The sequence below is a fragment of the Tenrec ecaudatus genome, chromosome 5 (genome assembly GCF_050624435.1).
Source record: "Tenrec ecaudatus isolate mTenEca1 chromosome 5, mTenEca1.hap1, whole genome shotgun sequence".
Classification (NCBI taxonomy): Eukaryota; Metazoa; Chordata; class Mammalia; order Afrosoricida; family Tenrecidae; genus Tenrec; species Tenrec ecaudatus.
The window spans coordinates 91,664,693-91,681,125 of NC_134534.1; the positions used below are offsets into that span (position 1 = coordinate 91,664,693).

The following is a 16,433-nucleotide window of genomic DNA, read 5'->3' on the forward strand; positions in this document are numbered from 1 at the left end:
CATGCTTTCTATGTTTCATTACGGCATCTTCTAACTAGCACTGCAATCGAGGTGATTCCAATACATAGTGGACAGAAAAGAACTGCCTCTTTGGGTTTCAGAGATTGTAAAACCTTATGGAGCAGAGAGCTTCCTTTTTTTATTCCCCATGGAGTAACAAACTGGTGGTTTTGAACTAATAACCTTGCTTTTAGCAGTCCAAGACTTTGCCACCAGGATTTACTGCATCAATTAAATTGAAGGCAGAGTTTAGTTCAGAATGTTATGGAAACGTTATTTTAGGGCTCCAAATTTTGATATATTTTTTCCAATGGACACAAGACAATCATGAGGATTATTATGAAGTTTTAAGAAAATTTAAAACTGCATTGATAAACAAAGGGCCAAGAAAGTTATGCAAGTAATTTTTTCCCATCATGCAAAAGCACTTAGCAGCAAGAATTGAGCTGGCAAATATTAGCTCCTAGACTGTATAGCCTTCACCGTACCCCAGACTTCTTCTTGTACCACAAACTCGAAGAACTTCTAACAGGAATACAATTTGAGGCCCTTAATGGCACGAAAAATGTATTTTTGGTGTGTCTTATGTTGTAACTCAAAGATTGCAAAATTCTTTGGGTAAGAATAAGAGATAGAAAAACATAGACATTCCTAAACCTAGCTAAAGGTCTATAAAACAATAACTTCACTTCTTGATATTTTATTTAATAAAAGTGTCTATGATTTTGTAGTAATACATTTTGTCTTTATAGTATTACCATATGACTCATTAATTGCACTCATAGGCATATACCCAAAAGACTAGAAGAACACAAACAAATATTTGCATAACAATATTCGTTGTGCCACTGTTCATAATAGCCAAAAGATGGAAACAAACTAGTGTTCAGTAGTTGAGGTGCTAAACAAATACCTTTATATAATAAACATAAATAAAACTTACCACCAAGGAGTCAATTCAGACTCACAGCAACACTATAGGCCAGAGTAGAGCTGTCCTTGTGGATCTCTGAGACAAAATTATATGCGAGTAGAAAGCTTCTTCTTTCTCCCACAGAGTGGCTAGTGGATTTGAACTTCTGGCCTGCTGCTTAACAGCCCAATTCATAACCCACTATGCTACCAGGGCTCCTGTTCTTACATGCAGTGGAACATTTTCTAGCTGTCAGGAGACATGCATTTCTGATCCTTACTATGGCATGGATGGGCCCTTAGAACTTGCTGCAAAGTAAAACAAATACATATAAAAAGACAAATATCTCCCCAGAAGAATGCACTATAGAGGAAAGCACTGAAGATACAGCTAGGGGAGAGGGGCAGGTCTGCTTAGTACACACGGGAGCAGACTAAGAGGGAAGGCCCAAGGACGATATTCATGCTCAGAGCAGCCAACGCAGAGAGGATCATAGGGCTGGCCCCTTCACGAGACACAGTGTTACCTCATCGACCCATAGTGCTACGGGGACAACACTGGAGACACAGTGTGGGAATTGTGCCCAATCCGACGCCCCCCCCCCACACACACACACACATACACACACCAAGGCAAAACATGAAGGGAGTGCAACAGAGCAGCAAGGGGTACAAAGCAAAGGTGTCCCCGAGTAATCCCAAAAAATAGACTTCGGGGACAGGGCTTAGAACCCCAGCAGACTCGATCAGAAAACAGACAAACCTAGAATTATTTATAGGCATTTGTCTATGTTTTTTTCATGTCTGCCTGTATAAGATAGGCAGGATAAACAATCCTGAGGAGAAAACAATGGGATCGACGGTTCTGGGGGGACATGAGAGACGGAAGGTGGGGGGAAAGGAGGTGTGGAGCTAACAAGCCCAGGGACAAAGGAACAAGTCATCTAAAATCATGGCGAGGAGGGTGTAGAAAATCTGGTGAGGCCTGTTCAAATGCAATGTAGCCAAGAAGAATTACTGAAAGCCAAATGAAGGTCACACATGATAGTGGAAAGTATCATGAGGAAAGTAAAAGGAAATAGAGGAAAGAACTAGGAGGCAAAAGACACATAGGTCTAAATACAGGCATGTTTATAAGTAAATATATAAAGGCATAAATCTATATACATATATTATACATTAAGTATTAAGGCAGCAAACAGACATTTGGCCTCTATTCAAGTTTTCCTTCAATGCAAGAACACTTTGTTATAATAACCTGGCATTCTGTGATGCTCACTTTTCTAACAAGATCTCTGAAGACAAAATGGGCGCATAAGCAAATGTGGTGAAGAAAGCTGATGATGCCTGGCTATCAAAAGGTATACCATCTTGTGTCTTAAAGTCTTGAAGTTAGACATACAGGCATCTAGCTGGGAAGCAACAAAGTCCACATGGAAGAAGCACACCAGCCTGTGTGATCATCTGTTGACAGGATCAGGTGCCAGGCGTCAGAAGACCCAAAACAAACAATCATATGAGAACCAGTTGGGTCTGAGTGGATACCCAAAGCCCATCTGTACACAATTGGACATCCCCTCACAGAAAGGTCACAGGAGGGGAGGAACCAGCCAGAGTGCAGTATAACACTGACAAAACATGCAACATTCTTCTAGTTCTTAAATGCCTCCTCCCCCACTACCATGACCTCACTTCTACCTTCAAATCTGGCTAGACCAGAGCATGTACACTGGTACAGATAAGACCTCTCGACACATGGACTACAGGACAGATAAACCCGTCAGAAACAATAATGGAATTAGCGATACCATGAGGATAGGGTGAAGGTGGGGGACGAAAGGGGGAATCGATTGCAGTGATTGATGTATAACACCACTCCCTTCCCAGGATGATGAGCGACAGAAACATGGGTGAAGGGAGACAGTAGATGGTGTAAGATATGAAAATGGTAATAATTTATCATTTATCAAGGGTTTATGAGGGTGGGAGGGTGGGGAAGAGAGGAAAAAATTGAGGAGCTGACACCAAGGGCTCAAGTAGAAAGAGACTGTTTTGGAAAGGTTGAAGGCAACAGATATACAAATGTGCTTGACACGATAGATGTATGGATTGTTATAAGAGCTGTAAGAGCCCCCAATAAAGTGCTTTTTAAAAATTGCTTTTAAAAGACAGAGATCACATGATCACACTTATATTAAATGATCCAGAAGAGGGAATGCATAGAAACAACATTTTATTAGTGGTTACAAGGTTGAGTAAGAGACAGAGAGGGGAAATTTCCCTTAAGGGTCGGAGTTCCTGTAAGGGGGTGATAAAACAATTTGAGAAAAAATAGTGTTGGTGGTTGCACAGCATGGTGAATGTTACTTATGTCACTGAACTACACATATATTTATAAATTATCATAATAAAAATGGTAGAGTTTTATTGAGGGGGAAAGGTGTTAGATTGATATGTATTACAATGAATGAATGTGTGGATCATTTTGGCTAGAACATCTTATCATCTCTTCCAACCCAACAACATAAAAAAAAAAACACATAGCTTGTTTTTAGGCTGAAAGAGCTAATATTAGGATGTCGATATTACCCAAACTGAGAGAGTGGTTGGTGATAGTTGCAAATGGGTGCGGAGTTTCTTTTTGGGAAGATGGCAAGGGAAATGTTTTGAAATTAGGTAATGGTTGCTTGCACAATCTTGTGGCATAGTAATTAACTTGATGTGGCTCTTCTAGTTACATAGTCTTTTTAAGTCCCACTATACAATTGGATGGGAACATCTTTTTCAGTAAAGTTTTATTTTCATGGTATTGCTAATTACTTTATTCTTTTGGATTAAGTTGTATGTGGGATTGTTTAATTTCCATTTCAGATTGTTTGTGGCTGGTGTATAGAAACAGGAGATTTTAAGATAGTGTTCTACCTTTCCACTTTGAATTCATTGATTAGCTCTACTAGTTCTCTCTCTCTCTCTGTGTGTGTGTGTGTGTGTGTGTGTGTGTGTGTGTGTTTGGGGGTTGTTGGGTGGAGAAAGGGGATTTTCTATAAGGATTATATTATCTGCAAATAGCTTTATTTTTTCTTTTAATTTGCATGTCTGTTAGTTCTCTTTCCTTGCCTAATTGCTCTGGCTCACTTCAATAAGAAATAACTATAAACATCTATTAATGTTTCTCTGTGTTTTGGTATATGAAACCCAAGACTGATGAACCTCTAGGGATAGCAAGTAGAATAAAGATTTCTGGAAGGGGGGATACAGTGGTGGGGGTGGGGGTGTTAAAAGAGAGACGATGTTAAGGAGTCCAAGAAGAAAAATAATGTTTGGAAACTGTGGTAGCAATTGTACAATTCTGCTTGATGTGACTGAACTACAGAATGATGTAATATATATATTAACTCTCAATTAAGAATAAGTCTAAGGGAATGTATGGATGTGCTTTATACAATTGATGTATGTATATGTATGGACTGTGATAAGAGTTGTATGAGCCCCTAATAAAACATTTAAAACAAACAAACAAACAAAAGAATAAGTCTAAAAAATAATATTTGGAATTTGGAATGTATGAAGTATGAATCTAGAAAAATTGGAAGTTGTCATAAATAAAATGGAATACATAAAGAAGCACTGTTGTTGTAGGTAGGTACTGTCATCAAGTCGGTTCCAACTTATAGCTAAAACAGAACATAGTACAACAGAACAAACTCCCAGCTGATCTGGCACCATCCTCACAATTGTTCGTATGCTTGAGCCCATTGTTGCAGCCACTGTGTCCGTCCATCTTGTTGAGGGCCATCCGCTTTTTCTCCAGGGCCATGTCTCTCCTGATAGCATGTCCAAAATACATGAGGCAAAGGCTCACTATCCTTACCGATAAGGAGCATTCCGGCTGTACTTCTTTCAAGACAGATCTATTTGTTCTTTGGCAGTCCATGGTACTTTCAATGTACTTCACCAACACCATAGTTCAAATGCATCAATTTCTCTCTGGTGTTCCGTTTTCAACGTCCAACTTTCACATGCACAAGAGGTGATTGAAAATACCATGACTTGGATCAGGTGTATCTTAGTCCTCAAAGTAACATCCTTGATTTTCAACACTTACAAAGATGTGCAGTTGTTCGGGATTCAAATGAATGTTTTGGCATTTACCTAATGCAATGTGTACTTTGATCTCTTTGCTGCTGCAGCCATGTGCATTGATGGTGGATCCAAGCAAGACAAAGTTCTTTACGATTTCAACTTTCTCTCCATTTATCATATCACCAATTGATCCTATTGTGAGGATTTTGGTTTCCTTTACATTGAATTGTAATCTGCACTGAAAGCTGTAAACCTTGATCTTCACCAGCAAGTGCTTCAAATTCTCCTTACTTTTAGCAAACAATATCATCACAGTTATTAATAAGCCTTTATCCAATTCTGATACTGCAGTCTTCTTCTTATAATCCAGCTTCTCGGATTATTTATTTAGCATCTAGATTAAACAAGTGTGGTGAGAAGATGTAACTGTGGCGCACACCCTTCCTGAATTTAAACCATGTTCAGGTTCCAAATGAGTGTTCTGCATTCCCATTGTTCTCAAGGCTATCCTTTGTTTGTTATGGTCCACACAGTTGAATGTCTTTGCATAGTCAATGAAACACAACTGAAAATCTTTCTGGTATCCGGCACTTTCAGCCAGTATCCATCTGACTTATAATGATCCTACAGGGCAGGGCAGAATTGCCCCTGTGAGTCTCTAAGCCTGCAAATCTTCACAGGAGTCATAAGTCTTTATCTTTCCCATACGTAGTTGGCTGATGGTTTGGAACTGCTGACTTCAGTTAGCAGCCCAATGTGTAACCACTATGCATTGATCATGTCATTAGTTCAGCCAATGGTATAGAATTTAAAACACAGCTGAGAGGAGACCACATGAGTATAGGTCAGCATAAACTGTGATTATGCTACGATACATGAATTGTTGACTTGCACAGATTAAAATTTTAAGTGACTATTTCTTCTATTGCTATGGGTCTGTTGAGATTCTTCATGTCCATCAGGGATATTCTAGGGAGGGATTGTTTTTCCAAGTATTTGTCCATGTCTTCTAAATTGTTCAATTCATTGGAGTACAGTCCTTCATAGTACTGTTTAATTATCCTTTTGATTTCATTAGGGTCCATTGTAATGTCTCCTGTTTCATCCCTCATTCTTGCTATTGAAATGTGTTCCTTCTTTGTTTTGGCTAGGCTTGCCAGCGGTCTGTTGAATCCTTTCAAAGAACCTATTTTTAGCTGCATTAATTTTTTCCATAGTCTTCTTGTTTTCCCTCTCCTGAATCTCAGACCTGATTGTTATTATTTCTTTTCTTTTGCTAATAGTAGGATTGCCTTATTGATTCGCCTCTAAGTTTCATGTCAGCATATCAGTCGTAAGTGTCTCTTATTTTTTCATGTGTGCATGTATTGCTATCAAACTTCCTCTGGATAACTGCCTTTGCTGTGTCCCAAAGGTGTTGGTATGTCGTATGCTCATTCTTGATTTCTAGCAACGTCCTAATTTCATCTCTGATCTGGGCCAGTACCCACTCCTTGTGCAATACAGTTATTCATCCTCCAATTGTTTGACCTTGTTTTTTCAAGCGTTCTTTGGTTGACTTCCAACCTTATGGCATATTGGTTGGAGAAAAAAGTCTGTATGATCTCTATGTGCCTGAATTTACACAGATTCAACTTGTGTCCCAGCATGTGGTCTATCTTCGAGTATGCAGGCTTGAAAAGCATGTTATCTATCTATCTATTTATTTAGTGCATTTGGGAGGAGAGCTCTGAAAATATCCAAGTCGTCTAATTGTAAAGTTTAGATCTGTAACATCCTTGTTAAGTTTCTTTCCCTGTGATCTATCTTTCTCGGATAGTGGTGTATTAAAGTCACCTATAACTGTTGAGCCTGTGATTTCTTTTTTCATCTTTTGGAGTGTTTGAGAATTTCACAGGTCTCTCATTGGGCACATATATATTTATTATGCTCACTGGTTCTTGGTCAACTGTTACCCTGAGCATTATATTGTGCCCCTCCTTATCTCTTGTTATGGCTTGCACCTTGAGATCAATTTTGTCTGCGATTAGGAGTGCAACTCCTGCTTTTTTTTGAATTGCCATTTGCTTGGTATATTTTTCTCCAGCCCTTGATTCTCAGCCTAGTTTTGTCTGTAATCTTGAGAGCTGTCTCCTGTAGGCAGCACATTTACCGGTTGTGTTTTCTAAGTCAGTCTGCTAGCCTCTTCCTTTAATGCTTGAGTTCAGTCCATGGATATTCAGGGTATTACACCCATCTGTGGGCTCTGTGATGTCTTGTACCTTTTGTATTGGTGTTTTCCTACCTCCTTTTCTTAGTGGGTTGTGGGTTTTGTGTGTGTGTGTTTCATTCTTGTCTTTTTCCACCATTGATCCAATGCTATTTGGGGGGCTGTTTTTTCTTTGTTGCCCTCTGGGTGGAGATGTTCTATGTGGTGGTCTCTTATTTGTGCTTGGTGAGTGTTGTTTTTCTGCCCATACTGGGTCAGCAAGGATCTTTTGTAGAGCTTGGTTTCTTTTAATGTATTCTTTCGAGTTTTCCCTTGTCTGGGAAGACTCTTACTTCTCCATCTATCTTAATAGATAATTTGGCTAGATAGAGTATTCTTGGGTTTACATTATTTTTCCTTCAATTTTTGGAATTTGTTACTCCACTCTCTCCTCTTCTTTATCTTGTCTGCTGAGAGGTCTGAGCATCTTCTTATTTGGGTGTCTTTATAGGTGATTTGGGTGTCTTTATAGGTGATTGCTTGTTCTTCCCTAGCTGCTCTTATGATTTTCTCCCTTTCCTCAAAGGTGGATAGTTTAACTAATATATATGTTGGTGACTTCTTGGGATTCAGTATGGCTGCTGTACTTTCAGTTCCCAAATGGACAAGACAGATAACCCTATACCAGATTAATACATGTGATAATGAAGCGAGGAAGACATTAAAATAGGAAGTATATGGTAGGTCTGGGCTACCGTTTATTTGGAACCCTCAAGGAAAGAGATTTGAACCAAAGTCCAATGTCTGCCAGTTCTATGCCCTTAAGTGTGTAGCCATCTGCTTTTTCTCACACCAGGGAGTTTCAGCCTAAGTCTCATGGATACAGGTGAGTTTGAAGGAAAGCCCAGTTCACTCAGTGGGGTTTCCACATTGGGTCACTGTAATTCAGAATCAACTCTAAGGCAGTCAATGTGTTGTTTTGTTTTGGAGTGTTTTGAATATCTTTGGAGAAATATTCATTCAAGGTACTTGTCCTTTTTTCGTTTTAATTGGATGCTTTATGCTACGTTATTGAGTTTTAAACTGTGTTCTGAATACTTGACCTTTTTAGATACGTGATTTGCAACTATCTTCTACCATTCCTTAGGTTGTCTTTTCACTTACTTGATAAATATCCTTTGATGCACAAAATGTTCACTTTCTCTCTTTTTCTGTTGTTATATTATGCTTTTGGTGCCACATCTAAGAATCTTTTGCAGGTTCAATATTGTACAAGTTTACTTCTCATCAAGAGTTTTATAATTTTAGCAATTATCTATGTGCATTTGAGAAAGTTTGAAGCTTGTTAAAAATAAGATGTGAGACAGGGGTCTAACTTTATTTTTATGCGTGTGGAGATCAATTATTTGAAATATCATTGGTTGAAGTGAGTATTCTTTGCCTTTAAATGGGTTTTGCCACTCTCTCAGAAATGACTACAGATAGATGATCTCTATGTGTAGTTTATGCCAGTATCTGCTTGCATTTGAAACTAATACATGAGTCTTTCAACTGTGTTCTAATTCAAGATTTGTTTGGGCTCTTTAAGAACCCTTGTGACTCCATGGGAATTTGAGACTCAGCTTCTCCATTCCTGCAAGGAAAACTGCTAAAATTTTGATAAGGATTGTGTTGAATCTGGATATTGTTTTGGGCAGGCAGTATTGACATCTTAACAATATTAAGTCTGTGAATCCATTAATACAAGATTCCTTCCCACTTACATCTTTCATTTCCTTCTTGCAATATTTTGTTATTTGAAGTTTTTATATACAAGTTTTATTTTTCTTGATTAAATTTACTCCTAAATGTTTTCTTTTAAATGCTATTATAAATATATATCTTTTCTTAATTTTATTAGGGTTATTAATTCTTACTACTGTACATAAATACAACTGATTTGGGGAATTTGATCTTGTATCTTGATACCTATTAGTTATTAGCTTTAACAGGGTTTTTTTTGTGTGTATTCTTCAGAATGTCTTATATAGAGGATCATATTATGTGTAAATAGAGATAGTTTTGCTTCTTTTCCATTTTGGAGTCCTCCTTTATTATTTTTCTTACTGCAACTATGTTAAATATGTGGTGATCTTAAGGAGCAAACCATCAAGTTTGAAGTTAGCTGTGTCAGGGTTTTGTTGTTTTGTAATGCCCTTTATTATATTGAGGAATCACTCTTCTAGTCCTAAATTGTTTAGTATTTTCATCATGAAAAAGGACTGTCAGATGCTGTTTTGCATTGAGATGGTCATGTTTACATAACTTAACAACAAAGCATAAATCATCCAAAAAAAGACAAGTACGTTGAATAAATACTTCTCCAAAAGAAAACAAGTCCACTGCCATTGAGTTGATTGACTGATAGTGACGATGTTGCACAGGGTAGAACTACCGCTGTGAGTTTCCAAAGCTCAAACTTTTTTTTACAGAAGTAGAGAATCCTATCTCTCTGGTGAAGCAGCTAGTGGTTTTGGACAGCTGTCCTTATGGTTAGCAGGTCATGGAGTAACAACTACACCAGCAGGGCTCCATTCAAAGCACTAGGATAACAGTAATAACACAGCCCAACAACAAAAATTCTTGTCTTGGTTTTTAGCCCTCTTCCTGGCGTTATTAGGGACAGTGACCCAGAAAATTACATTGTATAGACTGCATCAGCTCTAGTTTTTCCAGATATGGTGTTCCACTATATTTTCAATTGGTTACATTGATTTATTAACTTTTCATCCTAATTTTAACTGAGAATTCAGACTCCCAAATTACAAGGTAAATCAAAAAAGGTAAGAAATATTTGAAAAATAATTAGGTATTAGGAATTCCAAAGGAAGCAGTATATGGTGGCTAGTTGGTTACACATTGAGCTGCCAGTCATAAGGTCAGTGGTTTGACCTCACTAGTCACTCCACAGCCTTTAATAAGATTTAACGGTTTTGAAACTCAAAGGGATAGTTCTTCTCTGTTCTGTAGGGTCACCTTGTGATAGGATTGTTTAGATGGCATCAGGGTTTCCTTTTGGGTATGGGAGACTGTAATATTTATAGGGACTGCAAGTTGGATACAGTAAAGCCAGAAAACAGCTTGAGAAGAGTAAAAAGAAAAATGGAAAAGACACATATATGGACAGTTTGAGGGCAATTTAGTGTCAAAAATGTAATATTTCATAGCATTTTCATAAACATTTTGAAGATCTAAACATTTAAAAAAATTATACAATGAACATTTCAGTATAAATTTTAATATATAGAAGTCAATGGAGAATTTATGTTCAGTCCACAGAAACAAGTGGGAGGTAATTGCTAGTGCATATTTCCTTGGGGTGGGGGGATGAAAATGTTCTGAAATTTGATTTTGTTGGCACACCATTATAGGCAATGATTTACTTAATGTGGGTCTTCTAGCCACAGTTTAACTGCTACCAAATGACTGGGGGAGACCATGTAAAATGGGTCTATTATCTCTTTTTGTATTGGGTCTGGTTAAGGGAAGGTGGGAAAATGCTAATATGATTAAATTGTAATGGGGTTAATTATAAAGACTAGGAATTCTAATGTGGTGGGTTGTTAATTTTGCAATTCTACTGGGTATAAAACGAGCGCTCTCAGAAGCAGTAATGGGAGACCTCACTACTATCAAGATAGATACTCCAAGAGTGGAACAAGTCATGTAGACCCCTAAATCCCTGCATACTAAACTTCCTCAAGCCAGGAGTCAGCTGTGAAATCAGAGGCACTCCCAAAAAGTGGCAACAGCAGAGCATAGCCCTAGAGCACAAGACAGAGCTGTGGCCTTCCTGGCCCTTGGAACAAGTTATGCTGAGTGCCTTCATGGAGGCTTGCTTGTGGATTTGGGTGCCTCCAGGTACTGAATTAGACGAGCTAGGCTTGCTGATCCCTGGAGCTAGAGTGCCTTTGGGCTGAGAGTTTTGGTGGAGTGGAGTGCTTCTGGGCATTTAGTGGTATCACTAAAGGAGATTTGTCCCCCTTTTCCAAGCAGGGCAGAAGCTATGGGTCCACGAGGATGAGGCAGATATGCCTGCAGGCATAGCTGAGATGGTTTTCCTGATTACTTGTATCTTGAGTATTTCCGATCTTAAATTTTAACATTTTAACTTCCCTAATAAGCCTCATGAGTATGGTCTGTCAGTTATGCGTGGCCATTACTATGATTATTGGATAAAGTAGGGAAGCACAGGGTGTTTGTGGGAGGGATGGTTGCTGTCAGAATGGGTAAGCAAGGTTGGAAGGTGGAGACATGCCTGACATCCGCCTCACCGAAATTAGCCTTAGACTGATGGTGACCGTGTCTTCTTCCTTCTTGTGTTGTCAGAGAAGTCAGAGGCCACTTCCATGTCATACTTACCCATGTGGATTGACTAAAAAACACAGAATGATATACTTTAAAATGACTGAAAGATAATTCTAGGTTGTATAACATTTTACTTCAACTTAAAAATCTATCTAATTAAAAAAGAATAAAGGAGCAGTGGTTGTACTGAGCAAAGTGATGGCAGTTACGACAGCAGTGATAAAAAGCAGAATCAAAGATAAAGTGTGAAAAAAGATGGGTAGCAGGGGACAGGGCACTAACCCACTCAAGGAGAGGGTATTGTTTATATCTCCAGAGGGAAAAAGGGAGCAGACTTCAACCTGGTGCTCCAAGATGGGAATGCAACATACTTGCATGAAGCAGTGAACCAGTGGAGAGGTCTGAGGGACCGGTCCCAATCCCAGCTACGTGGACAGCTGCCCCTCCCTGCAAAAGAATTTACTTCAGAGGACAGCACTGAAGATGCAGCTCAGGGAGAGGGACAGGCCTGATCAGAGCACACGGGAGCAAATGAGGGGGGAGGAAGAGAGAGTGGAGCACAGCCTGGATCACCAAACCTTAAGGGCATCCCTGCTAAGAGCAGCCAATCCACAGAGGATCATACGGCCAGCCCCACTATGAGACACGACATCCCTCACTGACCCATGACGCTATGGGGGACGACACTGGAGACACAGTGTAAGAATGGTGCCCCATGACCCCACCACACCGAGGCGAAACATTAAGGGGGTACAACAGAAAACCAAGGGGACCAGAGCAACCAAGTCCAGGGAATACTAAAAATAAAAATAGACTTTGGGGCCAGGGTGTGGCACCCCATCACTCAACCAGAAAACACTCCTAAACAGACTTTGAACTATTTACAAGCTTTTCTTTTTTTGGTCATTGGTTTGTTGTTTGCTTTAAAAAAACCACAAAAGACGCTGAGGGAGAGGAGCAGGGAAGATGGCGGCGGCGGTGGAGAGTGTCGTGAAGCTCCTGGGGAGCAGCACTACAAGGACGCCATGGAGCAGATCCACAATTACAACGCCCGCCTCTGTGCCTGCCTTTCTTGGACTCTCAGACCGGAGTGGCCCGGAGCAACCGCTCCACGTGCAGGGAAAAGCGCCCCGGGGCCCAGGGCTGGCCGCTGGCCAGCTGCACTTACCCTGCCCGGCGCTGGCGGAAAAGCGACGCGCCCACCCCCCAGAAGGTCCCCGACTTTCTTTCCCTTCCATTAAGCCAGACACTGACCCGACCTTGAAGAAGGAAGGCCTGATCTCGCAGGATGGCAGCAGCTTCGAGGCTCTGCTGCGCACGGACCCCTGGAGAAGCGAGGTGCCCCCGACCCCCGAGTTGACGACGACAGCCTGGGCGAGTTTCCTGTGACCAGCAGTCGGGCCCGGAAGCGGATCCTAGAACCAGAAGACTTCCTAGGCGACCTAGATGGTGAAGACCCAGAGGAAGACACGCCCAAGCGCCGGGGCAAGGGGAAGGCCAAGGGGAAGGGCGTGAGCAGGCCCGGAGGAAGCTGGACGCCGCCACCCTGGAGGGCCGGGACAAGCGCCGTGCCTGTGACACCCGTGGAAAGCGCTACAAGAATGGGCAGGCCTCAGCTACCACTAAGCCCGCTCCCACTGGGCTGAGGAGGAGGGCGAAGACAAGGCCGACTCCCAGCCGCCCACCCGTTTCCCAGCGGTCCGAGGAACAGAAGTCCAAGAAAGGTCCCGATGGGCTGGCCCTGCCCATCAACTACTGCGACTTCTGCGTGGGGACTCCCAAGATCAACAAGAAGGCGGGCAAGCGGAGGAGCTGCGTCCGGTTCTGACCGCGGCTGCTCAGGACACCCGTCCTGCCTGCAGTTCACCCCGTGATAGGGCGGCTGTGCAGACCTTCCGCGGGCAGTGCAGCGAGGGCCAGTGCTGCGCCCTCTGCGGCACCTCCGACGGCGACGACCAGCTGCTCTTCTGCGCCGACTGTGACCGTGGCTGCCACATGCACTGCCTCACCCGGCCATGCCGGGGCCTCCTGAGGGAAGCTGGAGCTGCCACTTGTGTCTGGACTAGTTGGAGGAGAAAGCTTCCATCTACCAGAACCAGAACTGCTCCCCCACACTCTAGGGCTGTTTCCTCTCTCGTTTTCCATGCCCGCCGCCCCCCCCCCCCCACACCCAATCTTTCACAAGTCCAGAGAACCTCGTGCCAGCCTGCCTTTGGCAGCAGCAGGTGGAGCGGCAGCTCTGACCACCTCTGGCCACAGGTCCTCAGGGAGAGGCGCAGCCCTGGCCGGGGCACGGCCGCTGCCCGGCTCCTCGCTGCTCTCCAGGAAGGGCATTCACCAGGCCTGGCTGTCACAGGGTTTGTGGCCTCCGAGCGAGCGCGGGAGGCCTGCTTGCTTCTCTGGCTCTGCCTCATTCTGGCTGCCAGGCCGTGCGGCAGTTCATGACGAAGGGGCTGTGGCTGTGGCAGCACGGTTGCTCTGCGTCCCTGTGCTGCCTGCCCGCACCTCCAGGGTGCTCTGCCCTGCCCCTCCCTGCAGGGAATAGCGGTGTCACCCCAAGCTTTCTGGTGTCTCATGACCGAAGCATCCCCCATCCTCAGAATTCCCTGCCTCCCTCCTTATTCCCTTTGGTTTTGTGGGGACAGAGGAAGTATCAGGGTCCAGGCCAGGGGCTTGGGGGCCACAGGGAGACAGACAGATAATGTGCCTGTTTTTTAACTCGATGTCAAAGTCTACCTCCAAAATTCCCTTTTTGTTCTTGGACCTGGACCTTCAGCCTCCCTCCCCCTTAAGAGGGTGCCTCAGCTCCCTGCCTCATGCAGCCAGCCAAGGTCACCACAGACAGACACCCTTCTCCCCTAGCCCGCTTGCCAGCAGCCGGTAAGGTCTTCACTTCCTGGTTCCTCAGTTCTCTGCTTGGTGGCACTGACATTGAGTAGTTTGGGACAGTCCATTCCAGGGTACCCTCAAGTGGCCTTCCTCCTAGGCCAGACACACCCTGCTTTACTGTCGCTTTGGAGTTGAGATCTTTTCCCCCGTAGTTCCTTCCTGTATTCCAAACATTAGTGCAAATAAACATTTTTACACGATGAAAAAAAAACACGAGACATAAAAGTTTTCATTGAAAATTTAATATGTATTAGGAAGCTTTAACTCAAAAACCAACAGCATAGTAAAGATATATTATCTGTGTTCATGGCAAAACAGATTTCAAAATATATTTTCTTTTAAATGTATTGTCAGTACACAATCCTTTATAAAAGTGGTATATATTTTTTCCTGTCGACACAGTCCTTACATTTATAAATACAAGATTTACACAGCATACCATCAAAAAAATCTAAGACCCCATACAAATAGCTATATATATTTCATACATAGAAAACTTTCAAAGGAGTGTTCTATTAAAGGTGGGCCTTATTTAATATCTATTTAATGGTGCAGCAAAATACATATAACTTTGTAAAATTTTCTTTGTCCACAAAGTATCTCAAAAATTAACAAGACACTTGTGAAATTGAACTTTGATAAACAATAATTTGGAAAGGAATCTGATGATGTGATATTCAAAACTGAGGAAAAAAACAAATTGAAATGGAGATCATGATAGAAAATGAGTACACATTCCAGAGAACAGTGAAGGCAGGAGGATGACAGATGGAAAAATTATTTAAGAAATTAGATATGTGAGTTGTCAAAAGGATGAGTAGTAATAATGACACAGGAGATATTTAAAATAATTCTGCTAGCCTTTACCTGAGTCTAGTTCTAATTGCTATCCAGATTAAGGAATGTTCACTTCACTGAGAATACTTTTCGAACCATCCTCTAATTTTTATGTCACCACCAGAATGCTCGATGTTTTTTCTTCTGTAAAATCACTCTGGATCACGATCAAGATACTAGGTCCAGGAATCTGAGTTTTTAAGAAAAATTTCCTTTATCTAGTAAAGAAAATCACTGATCACATATATATCTAGAGGTGTATATGTGGAATTGCATTCTAGGTAAGAGTAGTAAATAGAAAAAATAACAGGAAAACAAAACTAGGTTTCCCTTTGACCTTTGGCCAAAGGCAATAGATCCCTGATACTGAGTGAGTGACTTATAAGAGTGGTCTGTCATAAACACCTATAGACTATGAAGGTCTGTGGTCAGAGAAACAAAATAAGAAGGAATTTTTCACGTGAAATCTTGCCAGAGATAGCAGTCCTACCACAATCCTATGTGTTCTGTTGGAAGGGGCCTGCACTCTGGAATTGGTAAAGGAAAAGTCAGAGCCATGGCTTTTTCTATTTGAGCTCAACTTCAAGTAAACCTTGAAAAGTGCACATCATTTGCAGGAAAGAATTCCAAATCTTAACTTGTTCTAATGAATATCCACTGTTTAATGCATAAGAAGGAAGCAGGAGGAAACGGAGGAAAGTGGACGGAGGAGTAGATCAAATATAACCCTGAAGGATGCTACCATCTCTCCTCCAGCACCATTAGGTCTCTGTGTGAGGGGATCCCTCGATGAATTTCAGAAATGACACCTGCAAAATCACTCCAAGTTTATAGTTCAGTGCATTGATTCCCAGGCTCCTTAAAGGAAGAGAGTTCCCAGACGCTGCTGCCTTGCAGCAGTGGCTCAATGTCTTCATTGATGCCCCGTTCTGGGGTGTTGGTCAGGCTGTCGTTGCTACATTTGTGAATTCCTCTGGTTTTACTGTACTCAGGGATAAATAAAGCAACCATGAAAGACACAAGAACTATACATGCCCCAAATAAAAATGGCGGGCCTGGAATGACAGCTCCCTGAGTATAGAAACAAATGGAGAAGAAATATTCAGTTAGTTTTTTCAATCCAAAATTAGTCCTACATGACCCCTAAAAAGCACGCTATCAAAAAGTTAGGCATGAC

At 41.7% G+C, this 16,433-nt stretch overlaps 1 protein-coding gene and 1 pseudogene across 1 annotated transcript in view; one reads left to right on the plus strand and one right to left on the minus strand.

The window, feature by feature from the left end:
• Positions 1–12,496: 12,496 nt before the first annotated feature.
• On the plus strand, positions 12,497–13,650 carry LOC142449182 (zinc finger protein ubi-d4 pseudogene; annotated as a pseudogene).
• A 995-nt stretch (positions 13,651–14,645) lies between these two features.
• SLC71A2 (solute carrier family 71 member 2) overlaps positions 14,646–16,433 on the minus strand; it is a 58,598-nt gene continuing 56,810 nt past the window's right edge. The window contains exon 12 of the mRNA XM_075549745.1: positions 14,646–16,327. Coding sequence (XP_075405860.1) covers positions 16,085–16,327 — 243 coding nt within the window. The 3' untranslated portion in view covers positions 14,646–16,084. The remainder of the gene's footprint in view (positions 16,328–16,433) is intronic.